Here is a 22,147-nt window from a genome sequence, read left to right on the forward strand (position 1 = left end):
TCCATTTTGTTTCTCTGTTCAGTCTCTCTTGTTAGCTAGACATGATACATGTGCGTTTTGGCCAAGACTTTCATCTGAATTGTAAGCCAATTTCAGCCGACCAAAGGGTTCCCGCTCTCAGTCTCTTATGTTCTCTGGATGAAAGAGATACTCTCTCCCTCCCCTTTCTACCCCACTCCATGTCTCCCCCTCCCTCCCTCCCTCCCTCCCTCATTGATGGCCCTGTGCATTTACACACAGACTCATTTAGTCTGGGGGGAAAAAAAGCGATAAAGGCCTTGAAGTACTTATAACCTACTCCTTTTAAATGCACTTTGCATATCTGGCTTAAAAGCACAGGTGACCATTGTCACTCAACAAATTAACACTTCAGGGCCACTTCAGCACATTTCATGCCTTTCAGACTATATCCACTAGAGGGCATTGTATATCATCTCCACCCATGGACCAACAAGGTTTGGTTATGACAACGATCATAGGTGCTGGCAAGACAGCCCAAACAGATCTGGGGCCATGCTAAGATGTGACAAGGTGGGTCACCAATTTCATGATTAGGGTAAGTCCCTTCATATATGTGTCATCTTGTGTCTTGTATAAGGCACACGTGTGTAAAAAAAATGGCCCAGATTTTGTTGAATAAGGTCATGCTGCTAATCAATGTTCCATATTAGAACATTCCGAGCGCTCTTGTACTATTCCAATCCAATCAGCAAGAAATAACCTACTCTGCCATACCAGAATCTTTCAATAGGCCTAGCTCATTACATTCCAGTTGCTGCCAAGTTACCATGACCTGCTGAAGCAGAACAAGCAGCAGACTGAATAAGCCACCTTGTGAGCGGAACAAATCTGATAATCAGACCATCACCTAAAAGACTAGCAATTTCCCACATAGTTCATGGAAGAAAAGAACACATAGCCCTAAAAACATGGCCGCGTGTCGCTTTCCATTATTTTGGTCTAACACACATCTATTAGAAAGTGGTCTCTTTCTGTCACCATTGAAGGCCATTGATGAAAGCCGAAACGTTGCACTTTTAATAGCTGCTTGAATAAAAGTTTGTTTTTAAAAATGGTGAGCGAGCGCTGCTCCTTTTCCTTATCAAAGATCTTCCTGTCACACCCTCATCTCCATCCGTCTCTCAGATAGGCTGACAGGTACTTACTGTTATGTGACAACCTCTTCAGTGACAGAGAGGACCAGAGAGACACTACACGTTACTGAACGCCACAGGCGCAAGTCTGAAATAAAAGAGGTACCTTACAAGTGGTGTGTAAGTATACTGTACAGCAGTTGAAAGAACATCATGCAGAATAAGAAACGGGGATACGCAATGCACGACGCGAGACTGCACTTTGGAGGGTCAAACTATAGCAGTGGAGAATTCTGCCGAGCCAGAGTAATACAGTAGAATATCCCTGAGGCTTTCTGACGAGGAGCTGAACCACAGCTGCTTCCTATGTCAACGCTTCACATACTGCCGAAAGGACATTTACCTAGAACAACCCGGAACTTCCTATTCCAGCAGAAAAACACTAGAAAAAAAAAAAAAGAGAAAATAACTTATAAAAATGATTCGTGATTTATTGATCGCTTTCTAGAGGGGAAATGAGATGATGACTGATTTATGTTCAAAATAATTAAACCGTGTCTCAAAATTAGGTCAACGCTTCATGTTCCGAATCTTTTAGATTTCCTCAACCGCTCTCAACCAGCCAAACCTACACAACCAGCATTCTATAAAGATTGGTGGTAGATAATGCAGCTACATTCCCACATATTCCTTGCGGTTCTTACAACGACTAAGACTTGTACAAACTGTCTACTCTCAACGCAATGTGCTAAACACAGTCAATAAAACCCGAAGACAGCGCTTCAGTACAGTTACAGCAGCAGTCTTGTCATTCATCTGCCATTAGAACAGAACTGAGCTGGACAGCCCAGACAACACGGTAAACTTGCTAGGACAATGCTTCATTAATTCACAGTAGTCTAATCCGGAGAGCAGAGAGAGAGAGAGGGAGATGCTACGGCTGTTTCACTGAAGTCAGCTGTTCTGTGTTTATTTCTCCGTACAGTGTACTCCCTGTACTGACAATACAGAAACATCCCCTCGTGGTAAGCCTGGACCTCTGCCAAGAATGGGCGTTCTGTGTGTGGGTTCCCTTCAGCAGCTAGGCCTCCCTCTCGCCACTCACCTATATCCAAATGAGAGTCGTGCCGTCGAAACTGAAGCCCACTCAGCAGTGGGGCTGGAGAGTGTGCCCACGCTCACTCTCTGTCTCTCTCTCCATCATCATCCCTTCTGGTTTCATTTCAGGCAGCATGGGATAGGGTGGTCATACAGTATAAACTGGCGTGGTCTTATACAGCAGACCAGCATAATATATATAATATATGTATATATTTTTTTTACTTTAGTTTATTTAGTAAATATTTTATTAACTCTATTTCTTGAACTGCATTGTTGATTAAGGGCTTGTAAGTCAGCATTTCACGGTAAGGTCTACATTTGTTGTAGTCGGGCGCATGTAACAAATCAAATTTGAGTCGAGACCGTTAGGTGTGACATTAAAGTAACGTTTTCCCAAATGCCAGGGCGGTCTGACACTACATGTACATCTCTATTATAAGGAACCTGGAAGAATGACTCATCCATCTGCCATGGTTCACTGACAGCAGTGCAAACCAGACGGGCTCTCCTGTCACTCACTGATATTCTATAGGTCTAACTGTTGCACTAGATGCCATGTACTGCACTGAACGTTGCTAGACCAAATCTACATTCAGAGTAGAATTTCAGCCAGCAGTGTGCCAACAGTCAAAGGTCATATCTATTATCAGTTGCCCGGTAACATCAATAACAACATTTAATATGATCAGAGAAGTCATTCAGTCAGTCAGAGAGAGCGAGAGATTCAGTCTCTCTCTCTCTCTCTCTCTCTCTCTCAGAGAGAGAGTCAGAGTCAGTTAGTCAGTCTCTTTCTCTAATGTTGATTCCCCATGGAGAAGCGCTCCACTTCCCCCACACATTATTTACATTACAAATAAACCGTCACCATTTTGTTCAACAGTAAAGCGTTGGAGGGCAGCACTCCAAAAAACAGACGCTCTCTTCGCAGCTATGGAAACGCGCAGAGGCAGCGAGAGGGAAGTGGAAGGCAACATTGGCAAATCAGTTTGTCTCAATTAACAAAAACGCCCACAACCATTTTCTGGTGAACCTTATAGCAATCTGAAGCCCATTGGTAGTGCTGATAAAGCCTACTTTGGTGATCCATATAAATCTAGTCTTCATTTGCGTCAATATTTCTCAGTCTCCATTTCTCTTCCTAACGTAGCCGAGCTGTAACTCAGCTAGAGTGGTACAGAGAGGTACTCCACTCCCCAGGCAGATCTCATATTTTAAACATAGGAAAAGAAAGAGGCCAGTCAGTGAGTCCAAATTGAGTTGCTCACTCTCTTCCTCTGCTCGTCGTTGTTTGCACCCTGTCAAATTCTCACCTCAAAATTCTAAAACGGACACACTTTCAAGCTCTTCACCTACGCTTCTGCTACTCTATTTATTATCCATCCTGATTTCCTAGTCACTTTTAACCCGACCTACATGTACATTTTACCTCTACCTCGTACCCCTGCAGATTGACTCGGTACTGATATTGGTTGTATATAGCCTCGTTATTGTTATTTTATTATGTAAAGCAAATGCTTTACTTTTTTATTCTGCATTGTTGGGGAAGGGCTCTTACCGAAGAAGATTACGGTAAAGTCTGCACCGGTTGTATTCGACGCATATGAAAAATAATTTGATTTGATCAATTTGATTGTATGGTGCATTGATTTCTTAGGTGCGCCATGACAACCAGACATCCTGTCATCGTCATCTGTCATTTCCTTTTCAAAATTGTAGGAATCGACTTTTTCCTTTTCTCTTATGTTTGTGTGTGCATGTCTGTATGTGTTTGTGTGTGCATGTCTGTATCTGTGTGTGTTTCTGTGTGCATGTCTGTATCTGTGTGCATTTCTGTGTGCATGTCTGTATCTGTGTGTGTTTCTGTGTGCATGTCTGTATCTGTGTGTGTTTGTGTGTGCATGTCTGTATCTGTGTGTGTTTGTGTGTGCATGTCTGTATCTGTGTGTGTTTGTGTGTGCATGTCTGTATCTGTGTGTGTTTGTGTGTGCATGTCTGTATCTGTGTGTGTTTGTGTGTGCATGTCTGTATCGGTGTGTGTTTGTGTGTGCATGTCTGTATCTGTGTGTGTTTGTGTGTGCATGTCTGTATCTGTGTGTGTTTGTGTGTGCATGTCTGTATCTGTGTGTGTTTGTGTGTGCATGTCTGTATCTGTGTGTGTTTGTGTGTGCATGTCTGTATCTGTGTGTGTTTGTGTGTGCATGTCTGTATCTGTGTGTGTTTGTGTGTGCATGTCTGTATCGGTGTGTGTTTGTGTGTGCATGTCTGTATCGGTGTGTGTTTGTGTGCATGTCTGTATCTGTGTGCGTTTCTGTGTGCATGTCTGTATCTGTGTGTGTTTCTGTGTGCATGTCTGTATCTGTGTGTGTTTCTGTGTGCATGTCTGTATCTGTGTGCATGTCTGTATCGGTGTGTGTTTCTGTGTGCATGTCTGTATCGGTGTGTGTTTGTGTGCATGTCTGTATCGGTGTGTGTTTGTGTGCATGTCTGTATCGGTGTGTGTTTGTGTGCATGTCTGTATCTGTGTGTGTTTCTGTGCATGTCTGTATCTGTGTGTGTTTCTGTGTGTGCGCGCGTGGGAGTGTAGGTGTGTTTGTGTAGCCTATTCTTCAAAGAAAAGATAACGTTATTTCCTCCCAATTTAATTCCCTGGTTAAGGTAATTACGGGTCCTCCTAAGATGGGAGAGGAAACATGATTATCAACAACAGTGGCGAGAGAAGAGTGCCCCTTCTCAGCTGTTGCCGAGAGCTACAGTATTTGAGTGGGTAACAGGTGTGCTATCGCTTTATTAGCTGGGTGGTCTGCCATATGTGACAATGGCTTCAAATGAAATCCCGAGTTCAAGAACAGCTGCACTCAAATGTTTAAAAAATAATTTTAAAAAATAATTTTAAAAAGACGTTACCTACATTTCATCTTTTTATTTTTGGCCAGGCAGGCTAACGCGTTTTCCGGCAGTTATGCCTTCAGAGCATCCATTATGCATCTGATGAAGGCATAACTGTGGAAACGCATTAGCTTGCCCGGCCTAATTTGTATTTATTTTTTTAAAGGTCAAATGAGGCGACTGCAACGCCCTGACCTTAGAGAGCTTTTTATGTCTCTACTTTTGGGTTGGTCAGGGTGTGATTTGGGTGGGCATTCTATGTTATTTTTCTATGTGTTTGTATTTCTTTGTTTTGGCCGGGTATGGTTCTCAATCAGGGACAGCTGTCTATCGTTGTCTCTAATTGGGAACCATACTTAGGTAGCTTTTTCCCACATGGTTTTTGTGGGTAGTTGTTTTCTGTTTAGTGTTCCTCACCTGACAGGACTGATTTGTGGATTCACTTTGTCATTTTTGTTTAAGTGTTCAGTTCAATAAAAGTCATGAACACTCACCACGCTGCGCTTTGGTCCGATTCCTCCTCATCCGACGACGACACCCGTTACAGCGACGTAGTTTTGTCCGCTTTAAAAACATTTTGGAGTGCTGCCGTTTCCCAATGGTTCTTGATTTCATTTGAAACTGCAGTATTTTATTTGCAAACTTGACAATGGGAAGAGGTATTCCGATAGAAGGGATATTGGATTCACCAGATCCAGGTAGAGAAGTGGAAGATCTAAACAAATTGTATGGCGCGTTCATTTTCACATATAATTGCTCTCCTTGACTTCATATGTCAGCGAGTTCAAAACAAAAACATACTAAATTAACCGCCCGGCATTTTAAAAACACACATAATAAATAGCTTTATTTGAATTATTAGTAATGAAGTAAAGTCTGGGAGCGGCTGGCCTGAATACTCTCACATGCCAACCTATCTAGTCCACAGCAAACAGAGCTCTGGTCTGAGTGGAGTCATTCATGATGAGGTTCAGAGTTTCATACCAGCTGTTGCCCAATGTTCTCAAATAACTTTTGTTTCCATAGAGCAGTGTTTCTCAACCTTAGTCCTTGACTACCCCCAACAGTACACATTTTTTTATTGTGACCCTGGACAAGCACACCTGATTCAACTCGTCAACTAATCATCAAGCCCGCAATGAGTTGAATGTTTGTCGAGGGCTACAACGAAACTGTGTGCTGATGGGGGTGCTCAAGGACCAGGGTTGGGAAACACTGCCATAGAGCAGGTATTGATTTTGAGGTTGAACAGACACAATGGCCTGTTTAGCCTCTGTAGAGAGGAAAATACATTATTAACTGGTCCTTTATGGCTGCAGACACTTCCTGGAAAACCAGATTACTTGACTGTGAGAAATAATAAATGACTCCCACAGACAGAAGTCTTTGTAGAATCAGACAATTCAGAGCCCTGGGGTCACTTAGAAATGTCCTTGTTTTTTTTAAAGAAATGCACATTTTTTTGACCATTAAAATAACATCAAATTGGTCAGAAATAAAGAAGGCCAGCATCCCGGAGACGCCTCTTCACTGTTGACGTTGAGACTGATGTTTTTGCGAGTACTATTTACTGAAGCTGCCAGTTGAGGACTTTTGAGGCATCTGTTTCTCAAGCTAGACACTAATGTACTTGTCCTCTTGCTCAGTTGTGCACCGGGGCCTCCCACTCCTCTTTCTATTCTTGTTAGAGCCAGTTTGTTCTGTTCTGTGAAGGGAGTAGTACAGCGTTGTACGAGATCTTCAGTTTCTTGGCAATTTCTCGCAAGGAACAGCGTTCATTTCTCAGAACAAGAATAGACTGACGAGTTTCAGAAGAAAGGTCTTTGTTTCTGACCATTTTGAGCCTGTAATTGAACCCACAAGAGGCTAATAAAAAATAATAATAAATTTTAAAAAAAATGTATTTTATCAGGACAACAATTTTCAGCTGTTGCAAAAGGGTTTTCTAATGATCAATTAGCCTTTTATAATGATAAACTTGGATTAGCTACCACAACGACCCATTGGAACACAGGAGTGATGGTTGGGGATAAAGGGCCTTTGTACACCTATGTAAATATTCCTTTTTTTATTTTAAATCAGCTGTTTCCAGCTACAATAGTCATTTACAACACTGTATTTCTGATCAATTTGATGTTGTTATTTTAAAATGAAAAAAAAAAACATGTGCTTTTCTTCCAAAAACAATGACATTTCTAAGTGGCCCCAAACTCTTGACCGGTAGTGAACATACCTCTGTCTGGCCCACACCTATTTTTCTCCACACCTATTTTTCTGACACACACTTATGTATTTCTTTACAGTTCTTTTTTTTTAAAGTCAGGGTTTATTGTTTAAATGGAAATGCAACCTGTTAGTAATTGAGTGCAGCGCAATAAATCACAAGAAATGCGGGTATTTACAAATAACTGGAGAGGAGGGTCTACGGGCAGCATCCATTAGTGTCATTGGTCGATGTTGAGTCCAGACGAGACAGTTAGTTCCCTTCATTAGAGGGGCTGTCTCCTTGCATCTCCCTCAATCAAACCACAAACAACCTTAATCAGAGTGTCAATAGAGCCATAAGGACCTGCCTTATAGGCATACGACCCATGGCACAGAGACAGAGGACCTAACATGAGCTGAAATTAGCATTGTCTGTTTATTCAGTGTATATACAGCCTGTTAAATTTGATTTTGCATCAACACAGAGTGACCCAATGTCAATGACAGGATGACAATTTCCTTCATCTTTCTAACATGCAAAAGACTCAGGACAGGAGTACAAAGGGTATTATCCATATTTCAGGAGAGGCCTGGTGACTTTAAGGTCATTATGCATTTCAATAGGCCGTGTGGTGCACGTCGTCGTGCAGGCTTTATTATCAATGTGATTTTGTTTCACTTGAATCTCCATCTGTATACATGGCTATATAATCTTTGACTCACGCATGGCCACTCGAAAAGCCAGCGGAGGTTGTGATATATGAGCACGAGACCCACATCCTTTTTGAAAATATAGATTGCTATTATTGTCTGTGCATATCATGAAAGAAGATAATCCCAGGCGTAGCTCATAGAAGGGCTAATGGAATTAAAAAGCTCTACTTTAATCTGTTGCTCCCATTTCTCCACCAAACAATCCGTACAGTTTATTTGCATATACAGTAAGAGATCACCAAAGCTCTCGTCCAACAGACAATATAGTATGCCACAGGTTCCCTCAATTTAGTTTCAAATGGAAGGGATCAATTTGTAACCTCTCAGTCATCCTTTACCCTTACTTACACTGCATGGCACCATTTATTTACCAGGTTAAACCCATTGAGATTAAATAGAAAGAAACCTATTTGTCTGGTGGCCTAGAAACTAGGTTCTAATTTATCCTAGTTTAAAGAGTTTGAGGAAACCTGGGACTTAAATTTAGCTGCCATTCGTGGATTTGTTCATTTTCTAACATTTTGATTTCCCCCAGTTTTAATCTGCTGGACAGAAGAGCACGCACCTGTCTGTGTCCTTGAGCCTACCCCAAATAACAAACAAGGACAATTTGGCATTCAGACAGCGGAATGCTTGGCGGTCCAAATGATCAGGACTGTTACTATAAATCAGGGTTTGGAACATATTACTTTCCAATCGTTTCGTTCTGAACAGAACCATTTTACTCCCCCCATTCCACTGTTCCGACCAGCAAAATAAAGTTCTGAACCGGTTCGAACCCCCAAAAAAGTAATGGTTTATATCGTTCCTTTCTAAACCTCTGAAATATCTCTTTTTTTAACACTTGGCTCGATATTAAATTACTTCAATCAGTGCGGATAGAGCAGCTTGCGATGGAGCGGGCAAGCTATACAGTTGACTACATGCATTGGACAGACAAGTGTAGCTGAAATGAGAGTGGGTGGAGGAGGCTTGGCTTGAAGCGCTGGGCATCTTGTTGTTATGACATGCATTCTCTGAATTAGGCCCACAGGATTATACCTACGGAGGCGCGGCTTCTATGAAGGAACTTTTAATGTCTTTGAACTTTAGAAAGTTGGCTTAACGTTGGACCAGAGCTAGCTAGCTAACAAGCTTGCGTGTGCAGAACGGCACCAGAATTAAGATAAAACACGTCTTCCCTTTTTGTAGTTAATAAATCTAAATGTGAAACGTGCTAACTACAGTATCCTTAACTAGCATTAAAAAAGTTAATCCATTCTCCTCTGAAAATCTCTCTCCCTAATTTCTGAATCACACTTGTAACGCCAGTAAACTACAGTAGCCTATGCTTCGGAGGGGAGGGGCAGGTATATAGCCTGCACACTAGAGGTCGACCGAGTATGATTTTTCAACACCAATACCGATTATTGGAGGACCAAAAAAGCCGATACCGATTAATCTGACAAATTTTATTTATTCATTTATTTGTAATAATGACAATTACAACAATACTGAATGAACACTTATTTTAACTTAATATAATACATGAATAAAAATCAATTTAGCCTCAAATAAATAATGAAACATGTTCAATTAGGTTTACATAACGCAAAAACAAAGTGTTGGAGAAGTAAAAGAGCAATATGTGCCATGTAAAAAAGCTAACGTTGTTGCTCAGAACCTGAGAACATATGAAAGTTGGTGGTTCCTTTCAACATGAGACTTCAATATTCCAAGGTAAGAGGTTTAAGGTTGTAGTTATAGTATTTATAGGGCGATTTCTCTCTATACCATTTGAATTTCATATACCTTTGAATATTGGATGTTCTTATAGGCACTATAGTATTGCCAGTGTAATAGTATAGCTTCCGTCCCTCTCCTCGCCCCTACCTGGGCTCGAACCAGGAACACATCGACAACAGCCACACTTGAAGCAGCGTTACCCATCGCTCCACAAAAGCCGCGGCCCTTGCAGAGCAAGGGGAATAACTACTCCAAGTCTCTCAGAGCGAGTGACGTTTGAAAAGCTATTAGCGCACACCCAGCTAACTAGCCATCCATTTCACATCGGTTACACCAGCCATTAGGCTGATAGGCTTGAAGTCATAAACAGCGCTGTGCTTGCAAAGAGCTGCTGGCAAAATGCACGAAAGTGCTGTTTGAATGAATGCTTACGAGCCTGCTGCTGCCTACCATCACTCAGTCAGACTGCTCTATCAAATCATAGACTTAATTATAACATAATAACACACAGAAATACAAGCCTTTAGTCATTAATATGGTCGAATCCGGAAACTATCATTTCGAAAACAAAACGTTTATTATTTCAGTGAAATACGGAACCGTTCTGTATTTCATCTAACGGGTGGCATCCCTAAGTCTAAATATTCTTGTTACATTGCACAACCTTCAATGTTATGTCATAATTACGTAAAATTCTGGCAAATTAGTTCGCAACGAGCCAGGCTGCCCAAACTGTTGCATATACCCTGACAATGAACGCAAGAGAAATTACACAATTTCACCTGGTTAATATTGCCTGCTAACCTGGATTTCTTTTAGCTAAATATGCAGGTTTAAAAATATATACTTCTGTGTATTGATTTTAAGAAAGGCATTGGTGTTTATGGTTAGGTACAGTCGTCCAACGATTGCGCTTTTGTTAAATCATCCCCCAGAGTTGCATCGATTATATGCAACGCAGGACACTCTAGATAAACAAGTAATATCATCAACCATGTGTAGTTATAACTAGTGATTATGATTGATTGATTGTTTTTTAAAAGATACGTTTAATGCTAGCTAGCAACTTACCTTGGCTTCTACTGCATTCGTGTAACAGGCAGGCTCCTCGTGGAGTGCAATGAAAGGCAGGTGGTTAGAGCGTTGGACTGGTTAACTATAAGGTAGATTGGATCCCCTGAGCTGACAAGGTGAAAATCTGTCGTTCTGCCCCTGAACAAGGCAGTTAACCCACCGTTCACACTTGTAGGCCGTCATTGAAAATAGGAATGTGTTCTTTAACTGACTTGGCTAGTTAAATAAAAGGTATCAAAAATATATACTTTTTTTTGTTTGTTTATCAGCAAAACCGGCGCCCAAAAATACCGATTTCCGATTGTTATGAAAACTTGAAATCGGCCATTCCGATTAATCGGTCGACCTCTACTACACACGCACTGGCAAAGACTTTCAGCTGCCAGGCAGACACTAGAATATGTTTCCGAGTGACAGAGTGAGGGTTTTGCATAGTTTGTTATGTTTTTTTTGTGGGACTGGGGAAAAAAATGCCAGGAACCTAAAATAACGTTATTAACCGGTTCCCATGCTTTTAAAAGAACGGTTCTGTTCCGATTTTCAGTTCTGTTCCCTGAACCGGTTCCAACCCCTGCTATAAATAGAAACAATCTGAAACACCATCTGGACAGCATTAAAAGTGTTTCCTTTAGTTACATAGTATAACAATAGGACAGACCTAGTGACAAATCATTCACCTTAGGTTGAGCAATACAGTGAGCTCCTGTGAGAAAGTAACTGTGTCAGGTAATTAACAAAAAAAACAGCGCAAACTAGAATGCTACTTGCCCCTAAAAAGAGAGTACACAGTGGCAGAAGACCTGACCACTATGACTGACCCAGACTTAAGGAAAGCTTTGACTATGTACAGACTCAGTGAGCATAGCCTTGCTATTGAGAAAGGCCGCCGTAGGCAGACCTGCCCCTCAAGAGAAGACAGGCTATGATTGAAGAACAAACACCATTGTAAATACAATCCATATTTATGTTTATTTATTTTCCCTTTTGTACTTTCACATCGTTACAACACTGTATATATATTAGAGGTCGACTGATTATGATTTTTCAACGCCGATACCGATACCGATTATTGGAGGACCAAAAAAGCTAATACCGATTAATCGGACTAATAAAAAAATAACATTACAAAATTAATGTATTTGTAATAATGACAATTACAACAATACTGAAAGAACACTTATTTTAACTTAATATAATACATCAATAAAAATAAATATAACTTCAAAAAAATAATGAAACATGTTCAATTTGGTTTAAATAATGCAAAACAAAGTGTTGGAGAAGAAAGTAAAAGTGCAATATATGCTATGTAAGAAAGCTAACGTTTCAGTTCCTTGCTCAGAACATGAGAACATATGAAAGCTGGTGGTTCCTTTTAACATGAGTCTTCAATATTCCCAGGTAAGTTTTAGGTTGTAGTTATTATAGGAATTATAGGACTATTTCCCTCTATACCATTTGTATTTCATTAACCTTTGACTATTGGATGTTCTTATAGGCACTTTAGTATTGCCAGTGTAAGAGTATAGCTTCCGTCCCTCTCCTCGCTCCTCCCAGGGCTCGAACCAGCAACACAACGACAACAGCCATCATAGAAGCAGCGTTACCCATGCAGAGCAAGGGGAACAACTACTAGAAGGCTCAGAGTGAGTGACGTTTGAAATGCTATTAGCTCGCGCTAACTAGCTAGCCATTTCACTTCGGTTTCACCAGCCTAATCTCGGGAGTTGATAGGCTTGAAGTCATAAACAGCACAATGCTTGACGCACAACGAAGAGCTACTGGCAAAATGCACGAAAGTGCTGTTTGAATGAATGTTTACACGCCTGCTTCTGCCTACCACCGGTCAGTCAGATACTTAGACACTTGTATGCTCAGTCAGATTATATGCAACGCAGGACACGCTAGATAATATCTAGTAATATCATCAACCATGTGTAGTTAACTAGTGATTATGATTGATTGTTTTTTATAATATAAGTTTAGTGCTAGCTAGCAACTTACCTTGGCTTACTGCATTCGTGTAACAGGCAGTCTCCTTGTGGAGTGCAACGAGAGAGAGGCAGATCATTATTGCGATCCCCCGAGCTGACAAGGTGAAAATCTGTCGTTCTGCCCCAAGGCAGTTAACCCACCGTTCCTAGGCCGTCATTGAAAATAAGGATGTGTTCTTAACTGACTTGCCTAGTTAAATAAAGGTATAAAAAATAAAAAATAAAAATTGGCAAATCGGCGCCCAAAAATACAGATTTCCCATTATGAAAACTTATGAAATCGGCCCTAATTAATCGGTCAACCTCTAATATATATATATATATATAAAATACATTTTAAATGTCTTAATTCTTTTAGAACTTCTGTGAGTGTGTTTACTGTTCATTTTTCTTGTTTATTTCACTTTTGATTATCTATTTCAATTGCTTTGGCAATGTTAACATATATTTCTCATGCCAATAAAGCCCTTGAATTGAGAGTTCTCTAGTGCTTAAAATTTACGACCGGGAGTGGAGGTGTCAAACCCCCACCGTTCCCTCCTCCCCCCTTTGCGTGTGGGAGAGGGTCTGGTGATTGTCAGCTATTGCCAAGCTGATCTGAGACATTGTGATCCTCACATGTAGTCATGACATTTTTATTGGGCACAAAATCATCTGAAACACAACCAAAACAAACAGCAAATGCATCTAGCAAATGTGTAGAGTCGCTATCTTGATGTAATCATTGTGTGCTATGAATACGGGGCCAAATACTTAACTTGTACCTACTTTAATACACATAAGTGAATTTGTCCCAATACTTTTGGTCCCCTAAAATGGGGGGACTATGACCAAAAAGTGCTGTGATTTCTAAACGGTTGACTGGATATGGATGAAAATATCCTCAAATTAAAGCTGACAGTCTGCTAGTTAGCCTCATATTATTTGTATCATTTAAAATCCAAAGTGCTGGAGTACAGATTCAAAACAACAGAGATCATTGTGTATTTATCACACATTTCTGCTTTTCACAAAATCTACAATTTCATCCAAACAAAAAAGGTAGTTATCATTACTATGCAATTATACAACATCTCTTTTTTTTTTAATGGTTGCACATAACATTTCACAATAACTCATCTCCTTAACGGTCAACATTTACCCCCTGCTGCAGGTGCTGTTTGGTCTTTAATAACATCTGAATCACACACGAGACCACTACCCCAGGCCTTGTTGTTGGAGTCACTGTATTGACGCTGTTAGTCACAGACACCGAGGAAAGCGATGGGTAATCTATGTTAATGTAGCCAAACTGACATGGCCTCAGCCTCACTCATTGCCAGACCAGCCTTAACCATCCAGCATCATCAGGCCTCTATGGACCAGCCAGTCAGCCAGTAGATGCAGCCAGCCCAGCATTCTGCTCACTAAGCAGAGTAAGTGCCTCTTATTTACAATGCAAAAAACCTCCTGATCCTTTGCTGCTGCTGCTGCTCATCCTGTTACATAAGAGCCACAAATGCATCACAGCATCCGCTGGCAGTGGCAGACTCTCAATAACCAACACCCAGTGACTAGAGTCACATCATTCTACACAGCCCGCACAGAAAAATAGTCCCTCAAATCCTTACATAAAATGAGTCAGTCAGGGGCACAGACAATTGCACCATCCTCTACAATCAAGCTAGAAACAGTTGGGATTATGGAGGAAAAACTGCACTACCGCTGTCATTGCAAACCAAATATTTTGAATTAAGTGGTCTGGTGGATGTTATACAAAGAGAGATTATACAGTTATGCTGTATATCAGTCAAAATCCTTCTGTACACCAAATCCTATACTGTAGCCAAATCCTTTTTTTTCCCAGTGAAGTAACACTCGCACTTGACTTTCCCCCCCACCTCCCCTTACCACTGACTTTGCTGATAGCTACTTTATTGAGGGAATATGTACTTACTATGACTGAGATATGTGATTGTCCAACCTAGCCATTTTTAAGATGAATGCACTCACTAGAAATACACTAACGCTGGAAAAGAGCATCTGTTAAATGACTCAAATGTAACAGAGTGTGGTAGTAATGTCTGTGTGAATGCTTAATAAAACTTGTCCACGGTTCATGTGTAAGGGGTCATGGTCAAAGGTCATTCTGTGCATCACTTCCTCCTGACAGAAGACTGTTAGCAGGCAAATTGCTCACTCTGTCATGTCATTTACTTGCACAGCACACTGAGTTGCAACAAACAGGGTCAGGAAGCCAACAGTAGCCTGAGGGCAGCCAGTCAAATATATAATACTACAAGCCATTTGATATAGCCCGGATTCCAATAAGAAGCAAGATTGTTGGTCCTAAAAGTCTGAGATTTTGAAGGATAAGAGTATTTAATCCAAAAGCTTGTGAATTAACGGAGTTAGGGCGGCGCACAATTGGCCCAGCGTCGTCCGGGTTTGGCGTCATGGTAAATAAGAATTACGGTTCAATTCAAATTCAATGTTATGACTGAGGAGGACACAGAAGTATGTTGCTTTCCTGACATCCCCCATTGCTGACATGAACGAGCATGTATTTACTATACTCCAAAGGACATTAGCAGGTGCTTTTAGTAAGAATGATATCCAACACTGTGGTAACTGAACATTAGGATGGCCTTGCTGACAGATGTGAAATTGCTATAATGCTATTAAAATGCTGTAGTGGATCACGTAGCCTAATGATAACTTCAATGTAGGCCTATCTATTAGATGAAGAACCATATTGCCATGGGGTGTCAGCTCACATGGACACATGTTGTCTTGTCTACAAATAATTGACAGTAGCTACCAGGTGAGATAGTTATGGCTGCAGGTGATGTTGACTTTTTCAAGTTGCACATTTTAGACAACTTCAGACAATTGGTAGCCGACTGAAGTAGTTATATGAAATATCGTGCGGGATTGAGATAGGAAGTGCGGGATAAATTCAAAATGTACTACCTGTATGATACCTGCTTCCTAATAGCGAAGTGTAAGAAGTCGTTATCCAACTGCTCCGCTGTCAATGCCCCCGCACCTTCCAACCGAGTTGACACTTTTCCTTTTACTTCTCCCGTCTTGAAGACTGGACCAGGTGACACCATTTCGGGCAGGAAAACGTCCTCCTCCTCAGCCCGTTCTTCTATGGTTGGTGGCACCAGTGTCGCCGTGGGTGAATCCGTAGAGCTATGGACGATAGGGGTTACACGGTCCCCGGTATCCGGTGCCTCAGCCATCGATACCGTGCTGTGGATCAACTGTGGAGTGCTGCAACCTAAAATAAAGTAGCTTGTGTTCAACACTGGAAGTCCAAAGCAAAACTATGACTCGTCTTGCAATGTGACAAATATGCTTACAGATACTGACTTTGTTAAGCAGAATTTACCTGGTTATAGTCGCCGGTATTCACGCGAAGACGGAAATCCTGTGGCCGTAGGTTTCACGGGGGTCGTTTTACCACAGCCACAAAGTCATAAACCCCGCCTATTTCTACAGTTTATCTTCTTAAAAATGGATGTTAAAGCTAACCTTAACCACACCGCTATGCGTATGCCTAACCTTACAAAAAAAGCTATTTTTGTTATATTATGAATTATTACGATATAGCCAATTGTGACTTTGTGGTTGTATTAACAAGTAGAAACCGGTTGTACAGCTGTGCGGCTCGCTCCAGTTCTCTCCTCTCTCTGATCTCTGAGCGCAACCACACGTGGGGTCGTGAATAATATTAGCGCAAACAACAGTAGTGGAATCGGCGTTTAACCTTAAAAAATAAATGTCCCCGATTGAAACTGATGCAAAGGGATGAAAATAGTGGAATCATGACACACGTGTACAAATGAATGCTAAAAAAAAGTTGGAGTGTTGTTTTATAGATTTGACAAAAGACAAAATCGCACTATTTGAAATCGCAACGTGGATGTATAGACAATAGACTGTCTGGGAAGGTGATTTCCCCCAGTTAAAGTCCCGCAATAAGAGCTATGACTCTACCGGTGTTCTGTGAGTGTCACTGAATAGGCTGATACCCCATTTAAAGCTGCAATTATGTTACTTTTTGAGCGACCCTTTACAAACAAATATAGCAATTTTGAAAGTGTACTAACTGCAGTCGACTCCAGTTACACTGCAAAACTACTGCAGTAAAAAAAAAGGTGTTATTTTGGACTCAGTTTTTGCAGCATACTGCAGTTATACTGCACTCTGACTGCAATCTTTTTTTCATAAGGGACCGACCACATTCACATAGAAATGTTAGTTATAGATCTGCCATTCTCATTGAAATTCAAGTCTAAGAAGCTGTAGATCTGTTCTATGTGCTCTATTTCACATTTTGGTTTGTCATCTTTTACTTTCAGTTTTGTGCACCAGCTTCAAACACTGCACTTGAATTCCCACCCTTACTAGCACTGACTTCTCTACATGTTCTACTTAATTTTTTTATTTTACCTTTATTTAACTAGGAAAGTTAGTTAAGAACAAGTTCTCATTTTCAATGACGGCCTAGGAACATTGGGTTAACTGCCTTGTTCAGGGGCAGAACGACAGATTTTTTTTTAACCTTGTCAGTTCTGGCATTTATATGCTTGTTTTGTTACATAAACTGATATTGGGTGAATTTAGCAAACAGGAAATTCTGGGGTCTACATCCACAGTACGATTTCAACAGATTTGTACTTTTTTTTGTGTCAAAATAACTGAGTATTCTCTTTTATTGAATTGATATAGCAACATTCCAACCTTGTTTAGTATTATGTGGTACAATTGTGGCATGATTCAAATATTTGTATCAGTTTGCATCAGTTTCAATGGGGGACTTAGAAGACACACCGCCAATTCCACTATTGTTGCTCATGCTTATGTTGTTCACAACACACTGGTCTCTCCCTTGGCTTCTGCATTCACTGGCGGCAGGCGGTATCTCTGCAAACTCTGTGTGAGAAAATAAAAATACTTCCAATCAAATGAAAGATTGGAGGTAAAACTGGAATTGCTCTAACCTACTTTACATTTTCCAGTGAACCAAACATGCAATTAGGTCTATAGGCTACTCTTCCTCAATAGTGTATGTTACCATATTGATGCATTGTATTGTTCACAACCTATTGCTTTATTCTTAGGAAGACCTCATCACTGCGGTGGCCTAACCCAAACAATACTCTGAAAAGGCCTGAGTGATGATTAACCTGTGTAACCTTATGTTAGTCAACCAAGGTATGCTAAACACAGTATAGCCTACTTTAAGCCATTTGTCAAATCGTCCTTAAAAAGGGCTGTAAAACTGTTTAAACTGGTGAATGCAATTCCTTAGGAAACAGGAAGCTGTCCTGCGCAAATGATCCCAAAGGAAAACTACACCAAAACAGTGCCATGAGAACATTTGCAGTTGATTGAGTTGTTTTAGGCATTTTGTTAGAGGTAGACTATTGTACCTGATCTTTGTTGTAGCCTAGTTTGCTGTAGGCCTAATTAGTTGTTGGTCCCACTGCAATTTAGAACTATTTGAATGATTAGTACAGCAATGATGGTTATGACAACGGTTACAGTGGAACTGGGCCAATCAATGTCTGACCTTTCCTGTGCTGTTGTTATGTGACCTGGTGTTACCCAGTGAGTCAGACCATCACAGCCAGAAGGTGAAATACGCCTGAATGATTGTTGGAAATGCATATTTTTTTCCTAAGCAGGCGGTCGAAATATTACTTACACGTAGCCAAGTTGTTTTAGTAGGCAACTTGTTTGAGTTTCTCAAAAGGGGACAGTTGAATGCGGACAGGAACTGTCTAACTTGATTCCAATAGCAACAAATGTAGAACAAGCCATGCGGCACAGAGCACAGCTATATGGATCCATTTTCAGTATGGTCAGATAATGGGGCATTAGGCTGTGGTTGATTACTCCAGCGAAGGATCTCATGTAGGATACGGGGATGTTAAAAGGGAATTGCTCTAAACTAAAGCCGACATCATGTTAGGTATGCATGTATGCATGTGGAAAACATTACATCAATATCACACAATGATCCTGTCAAAGTGTATGTTGTAACATGTATACAACATGCTTTGCATTCTGTTCTGTTGCATTATGCATGGACATAAAGTATCATGTGCCTGCCATGGACAATGTAACTCTCCAAACATACAGGCATGTAATCAGGCATGCATATTCATACAGTTCATTTGCATTGCAGTTTGGATAGAACAGTTGCTCCACCGCCCAAAGTCAATAGTAGGGAGCCACACCTTTGTACAGAGCCCTGACTGAAATAACAGACTGTTGGATGTTTGACAAACAAACACAAAAAATGAAGTATACGGTATATGCAAAGCATTTGGGGCATGTAAAGGACTAGTGACAGTCGATTTAGTGACAGTTTTCCTTGGAAATGTGGGAAAGGTAAGGGAGCAGATGAAACGCTATTTGAATTGATTTGGACAAAACATTCGGTTTTTAGCTAAATGAGAAAGGTGTTGGTGTAGAAACTCTTCTTGCGTGTGGAATCATCTCTACTGCTATGTTTTTCTTACCCTGGTTTGTAAGATATCGGGAGCTGGAGTGAAGATTAACATATTTATTCAATGTGCAACTGTTAGTCCAGCCCCAAGAATGCACTCCACAACTTCCATTCATACTAGATGTTTCATGCAGTGCATATTCGATCTAGAGAGTATTTTTTTTCTGACAAAAGAATCATTGAATTGTACTGTGGTGTGCTCGGGTGGTTTGTCCTGGATGAAGAAGAGGTAACTAGGTTAGACTGTTCAGCCTTGTGAATTGACGTTGCCATGGAAATGAGAGGACTGTGAACTCTCATCATCTATATCCGCTCACTAGGGTCACAATGAGTGTGAAACAGACAGCCAGGGATTTCTAGTCTTTATAATTGTCTGCTCTTTGCCATGGCACCCCAGTCTTGAGTCCTGAATCAAATACCCCATCACGGGACAAAGCTGTTGCATACTATCATGGTAACAATAAATATATTAACGCTTCTCCATAAAACAGAGCAAATGTGCAGATCGAATTGATAAATCTAAATACATTAATGTCATATCAGGCATAGTAGGCTCTTTTATATGTGCAAAACAAACAGATACAGTGGGGAGAACAAGTATTTGATACACTGCCAATTTTGCAGGTTTTCCTACTTACAAAGCATGTAGAGGTCTGTAATTTTTATCATAGGTACACTTCAACTGTGAGAGACGTAATCTAAAACAAAAATCCAGAAAATCACATTGTATGATATTTAAGTAATTGTTTTACTCAAACCACCCTGTATTGGACTGGATTTGACCCCCTTTGGCACCCCTAGTGTAGATGGACAGGACAGAAATTCAATACAAATGTGGGTTATGTCCAGACAGGCTATGAACAACTGGTTCTGATATAATACAGTGGAGCCAGCCACTTGTGTGGTAGTGTTTTAGGATTCAGTTAGGAAGGCACACAGTGGTCTATTTTTTGAGGGATGATGGAGTTAGAATCAGGTTAGCCAAAATGGATGGACTAACAATTACGACCTCTTGTGGCGATACTGAGAATCAAGCTTGCCTGCACTTTCCAATGATAAAACAACCACTAGGCACAAAAACGAGATTGCACCGAATGCATTTCTCAAGAATATCAGGGCACAGAGACAAAGGAGACGGTGTTATGCTGATGCAATTTTTTAATATTTTGCTTGATACTAAAATCTACTTACTAACTCTACTGTTAAAGAGACTGATACAGAATGGCAATACAGAGAGGCTCCTGTGGCTTGCCCAGAAATACATGCATTTTACTTGTACAGCCACAGTGTGAAAGGTCAGCAACTGGCCAGTTCCTTCCCAAAGGCGCCAGGTGAATACCAAAATAAATTTCAAATACAAAAATACACCCCCTATTTACAGCAAAAGCATTCACTTTGTCTTATGTACAAAAGGGCACACATTACGAACGCCAACAAACACATGGAATGTTTGGTAAGATTTACATCATTTCACTTTGAATTATAATAGCCTTATAAAATCCCTCACACAGGTTTTGAAGCAGGTCTTTTAACCACACATTTGGGGGATGAATTACAAAAGATTGACCCTGGTTCAACCAGATAACTCAGTCTGACTTGATGTACCGTGTTATGCATGATCACATGGGGTTTAGTGTTGACAGTCGTCAGAGAGCCGGTTCAAGATCAGCACATTGAATATAGAGTCGCAGTAATTTATACCAGGTACAGCTTTGAGACAACCTTAAAGATGGCGGGGCAGGTAGGGTAGAGGGGGCTGGGGTGGGTTGGGACAACTAAGCAACCATTTGATCAGTAAAAGGTGTGTTTATAGAAGGCAAGTGGGTGAGGGCTGGTCAGAGCATCTGGTTGAACCTTAGTTACACATCTATTAATAAAACAAAAAGACAAACATAGACAAACAGTATCTTGACAGGAAGCAATCTACATTTCCAATATACACACATTATCAGTGTAGTCAGTTAACCAACTCTACATTGGTCAGGTAATGTGCACTAAGATATGTGACAGGTGACAGCTGGGAATCAAAACCAATTTATAAATTGTATGAATCTGAACCTGATTAATAGGGTAGTGATTTTACAAACCATTTGACAGAAAATGAATAATGCAAATCTAATGACATGTTAGAGTAAAATACATATTACTCATATGGCAGGATTGTGAGTCTGGCCTCCCCTGATTATTCACAGGCAAGCTACAGTTGTGAATAAGCAAGTGGAATCTATGAAAAGCAACAGACTGGACTTTAAGCTAAGACTCCAAGGCCACTGGCTGACCCAGATCCTCCATGCCTCCTCCACAGAGCCTGGGCTGTCTACTCGCACCCTCCTACCTAGCATTACGCAATCTCACTGAGCGTCAGTGGGGCCACCCCACGCAGTCCTTACACAATCTCTCCCTCCCTCTCTCTCGCCCTCAAACAACACAGCAGGAAGAGGAGGGAACACCAGAATATCTTCTATTCAATGTAACAAGGTTTCTCGCAACAATAACTCTGCTTGAAAAGCTTTTTGTATTATTTTGCTGCTGAAGTGACTAATGTTTTTTTTTTAGAAGCATCATCAACAGAATAGTGTTCTTTAGAGTGAACTGTTTTTTTGGGCACTACTGTAAATAGTGATGCATCCCCCCCCCCCCCCCCCCCCCCACCCCCTAGAGAATTCTGAAGTTTGATATTCAATTAAAAATATACTCTATTTTCACATTCACAATGACATTAGGCCTGAATGGACTTTTTAACATAATAATGATATTCATTTATTTTTTTTTAATTGTGGAGGAAATGTATTCTCTTGACTAAGATTTTTGTAAATATGAGCAGTTTTTCAGAGTCTCTTGGACTAGAG

The 22,147-nt window shown here is 40.7% G+C and overlaps 1 protein-coding gene across 3 annotated transcripts in view; it reads right to left on the reverse strand.

Moving 5' to 3' along the window:
* Positions 1-16,479, reverse strand: part of LOC110506319 (diacylglycerol kinase zeta) — a 143,289-nt gene extending 126,810 nt beyond the window's left edge. For all 3 annotated transcript variants that reach the window (XM_036963993.1, XM_036963991.1, XM_036963989.1), the window contains exons 1-2: positions 16,170-16,479; positions 15,746-16,058 (exon numbers count right to left, since the gene is read on the reverse strand). In XM_036963993.1, coding sequence (XP_036819888.1) covers positions 15,746-16,020 — 275 coding nt within the window. In that variant the 5' untranslated portion in view covers positions 16,021-16,058; positions 16,170-16,479. The remainder of the gene's footprint in view (positions 1-15,745; positions 16,059-16,169) is intronic.
* Positions 16,480-22,147: the final 5,668 nt, after the last annotated feature.

This window comes from Oncorhynchus mykiss, chromosome 26 (assembly GCF_013265735.2).
Source record: "Oncorhynchus mykiss isolate Arlee chromosome 26, USDA_OmykA_1.1, whole genome shotgun sequence".
In the NCBI taxonomy this organism is placed as follows: domain Eukaryota; kingdom Metazoa; phylum Chordata; class Actinopteri; order Salmoniformes; family Salmonidae; genus Oncorhynchus; species Oncorhynchus mykiss.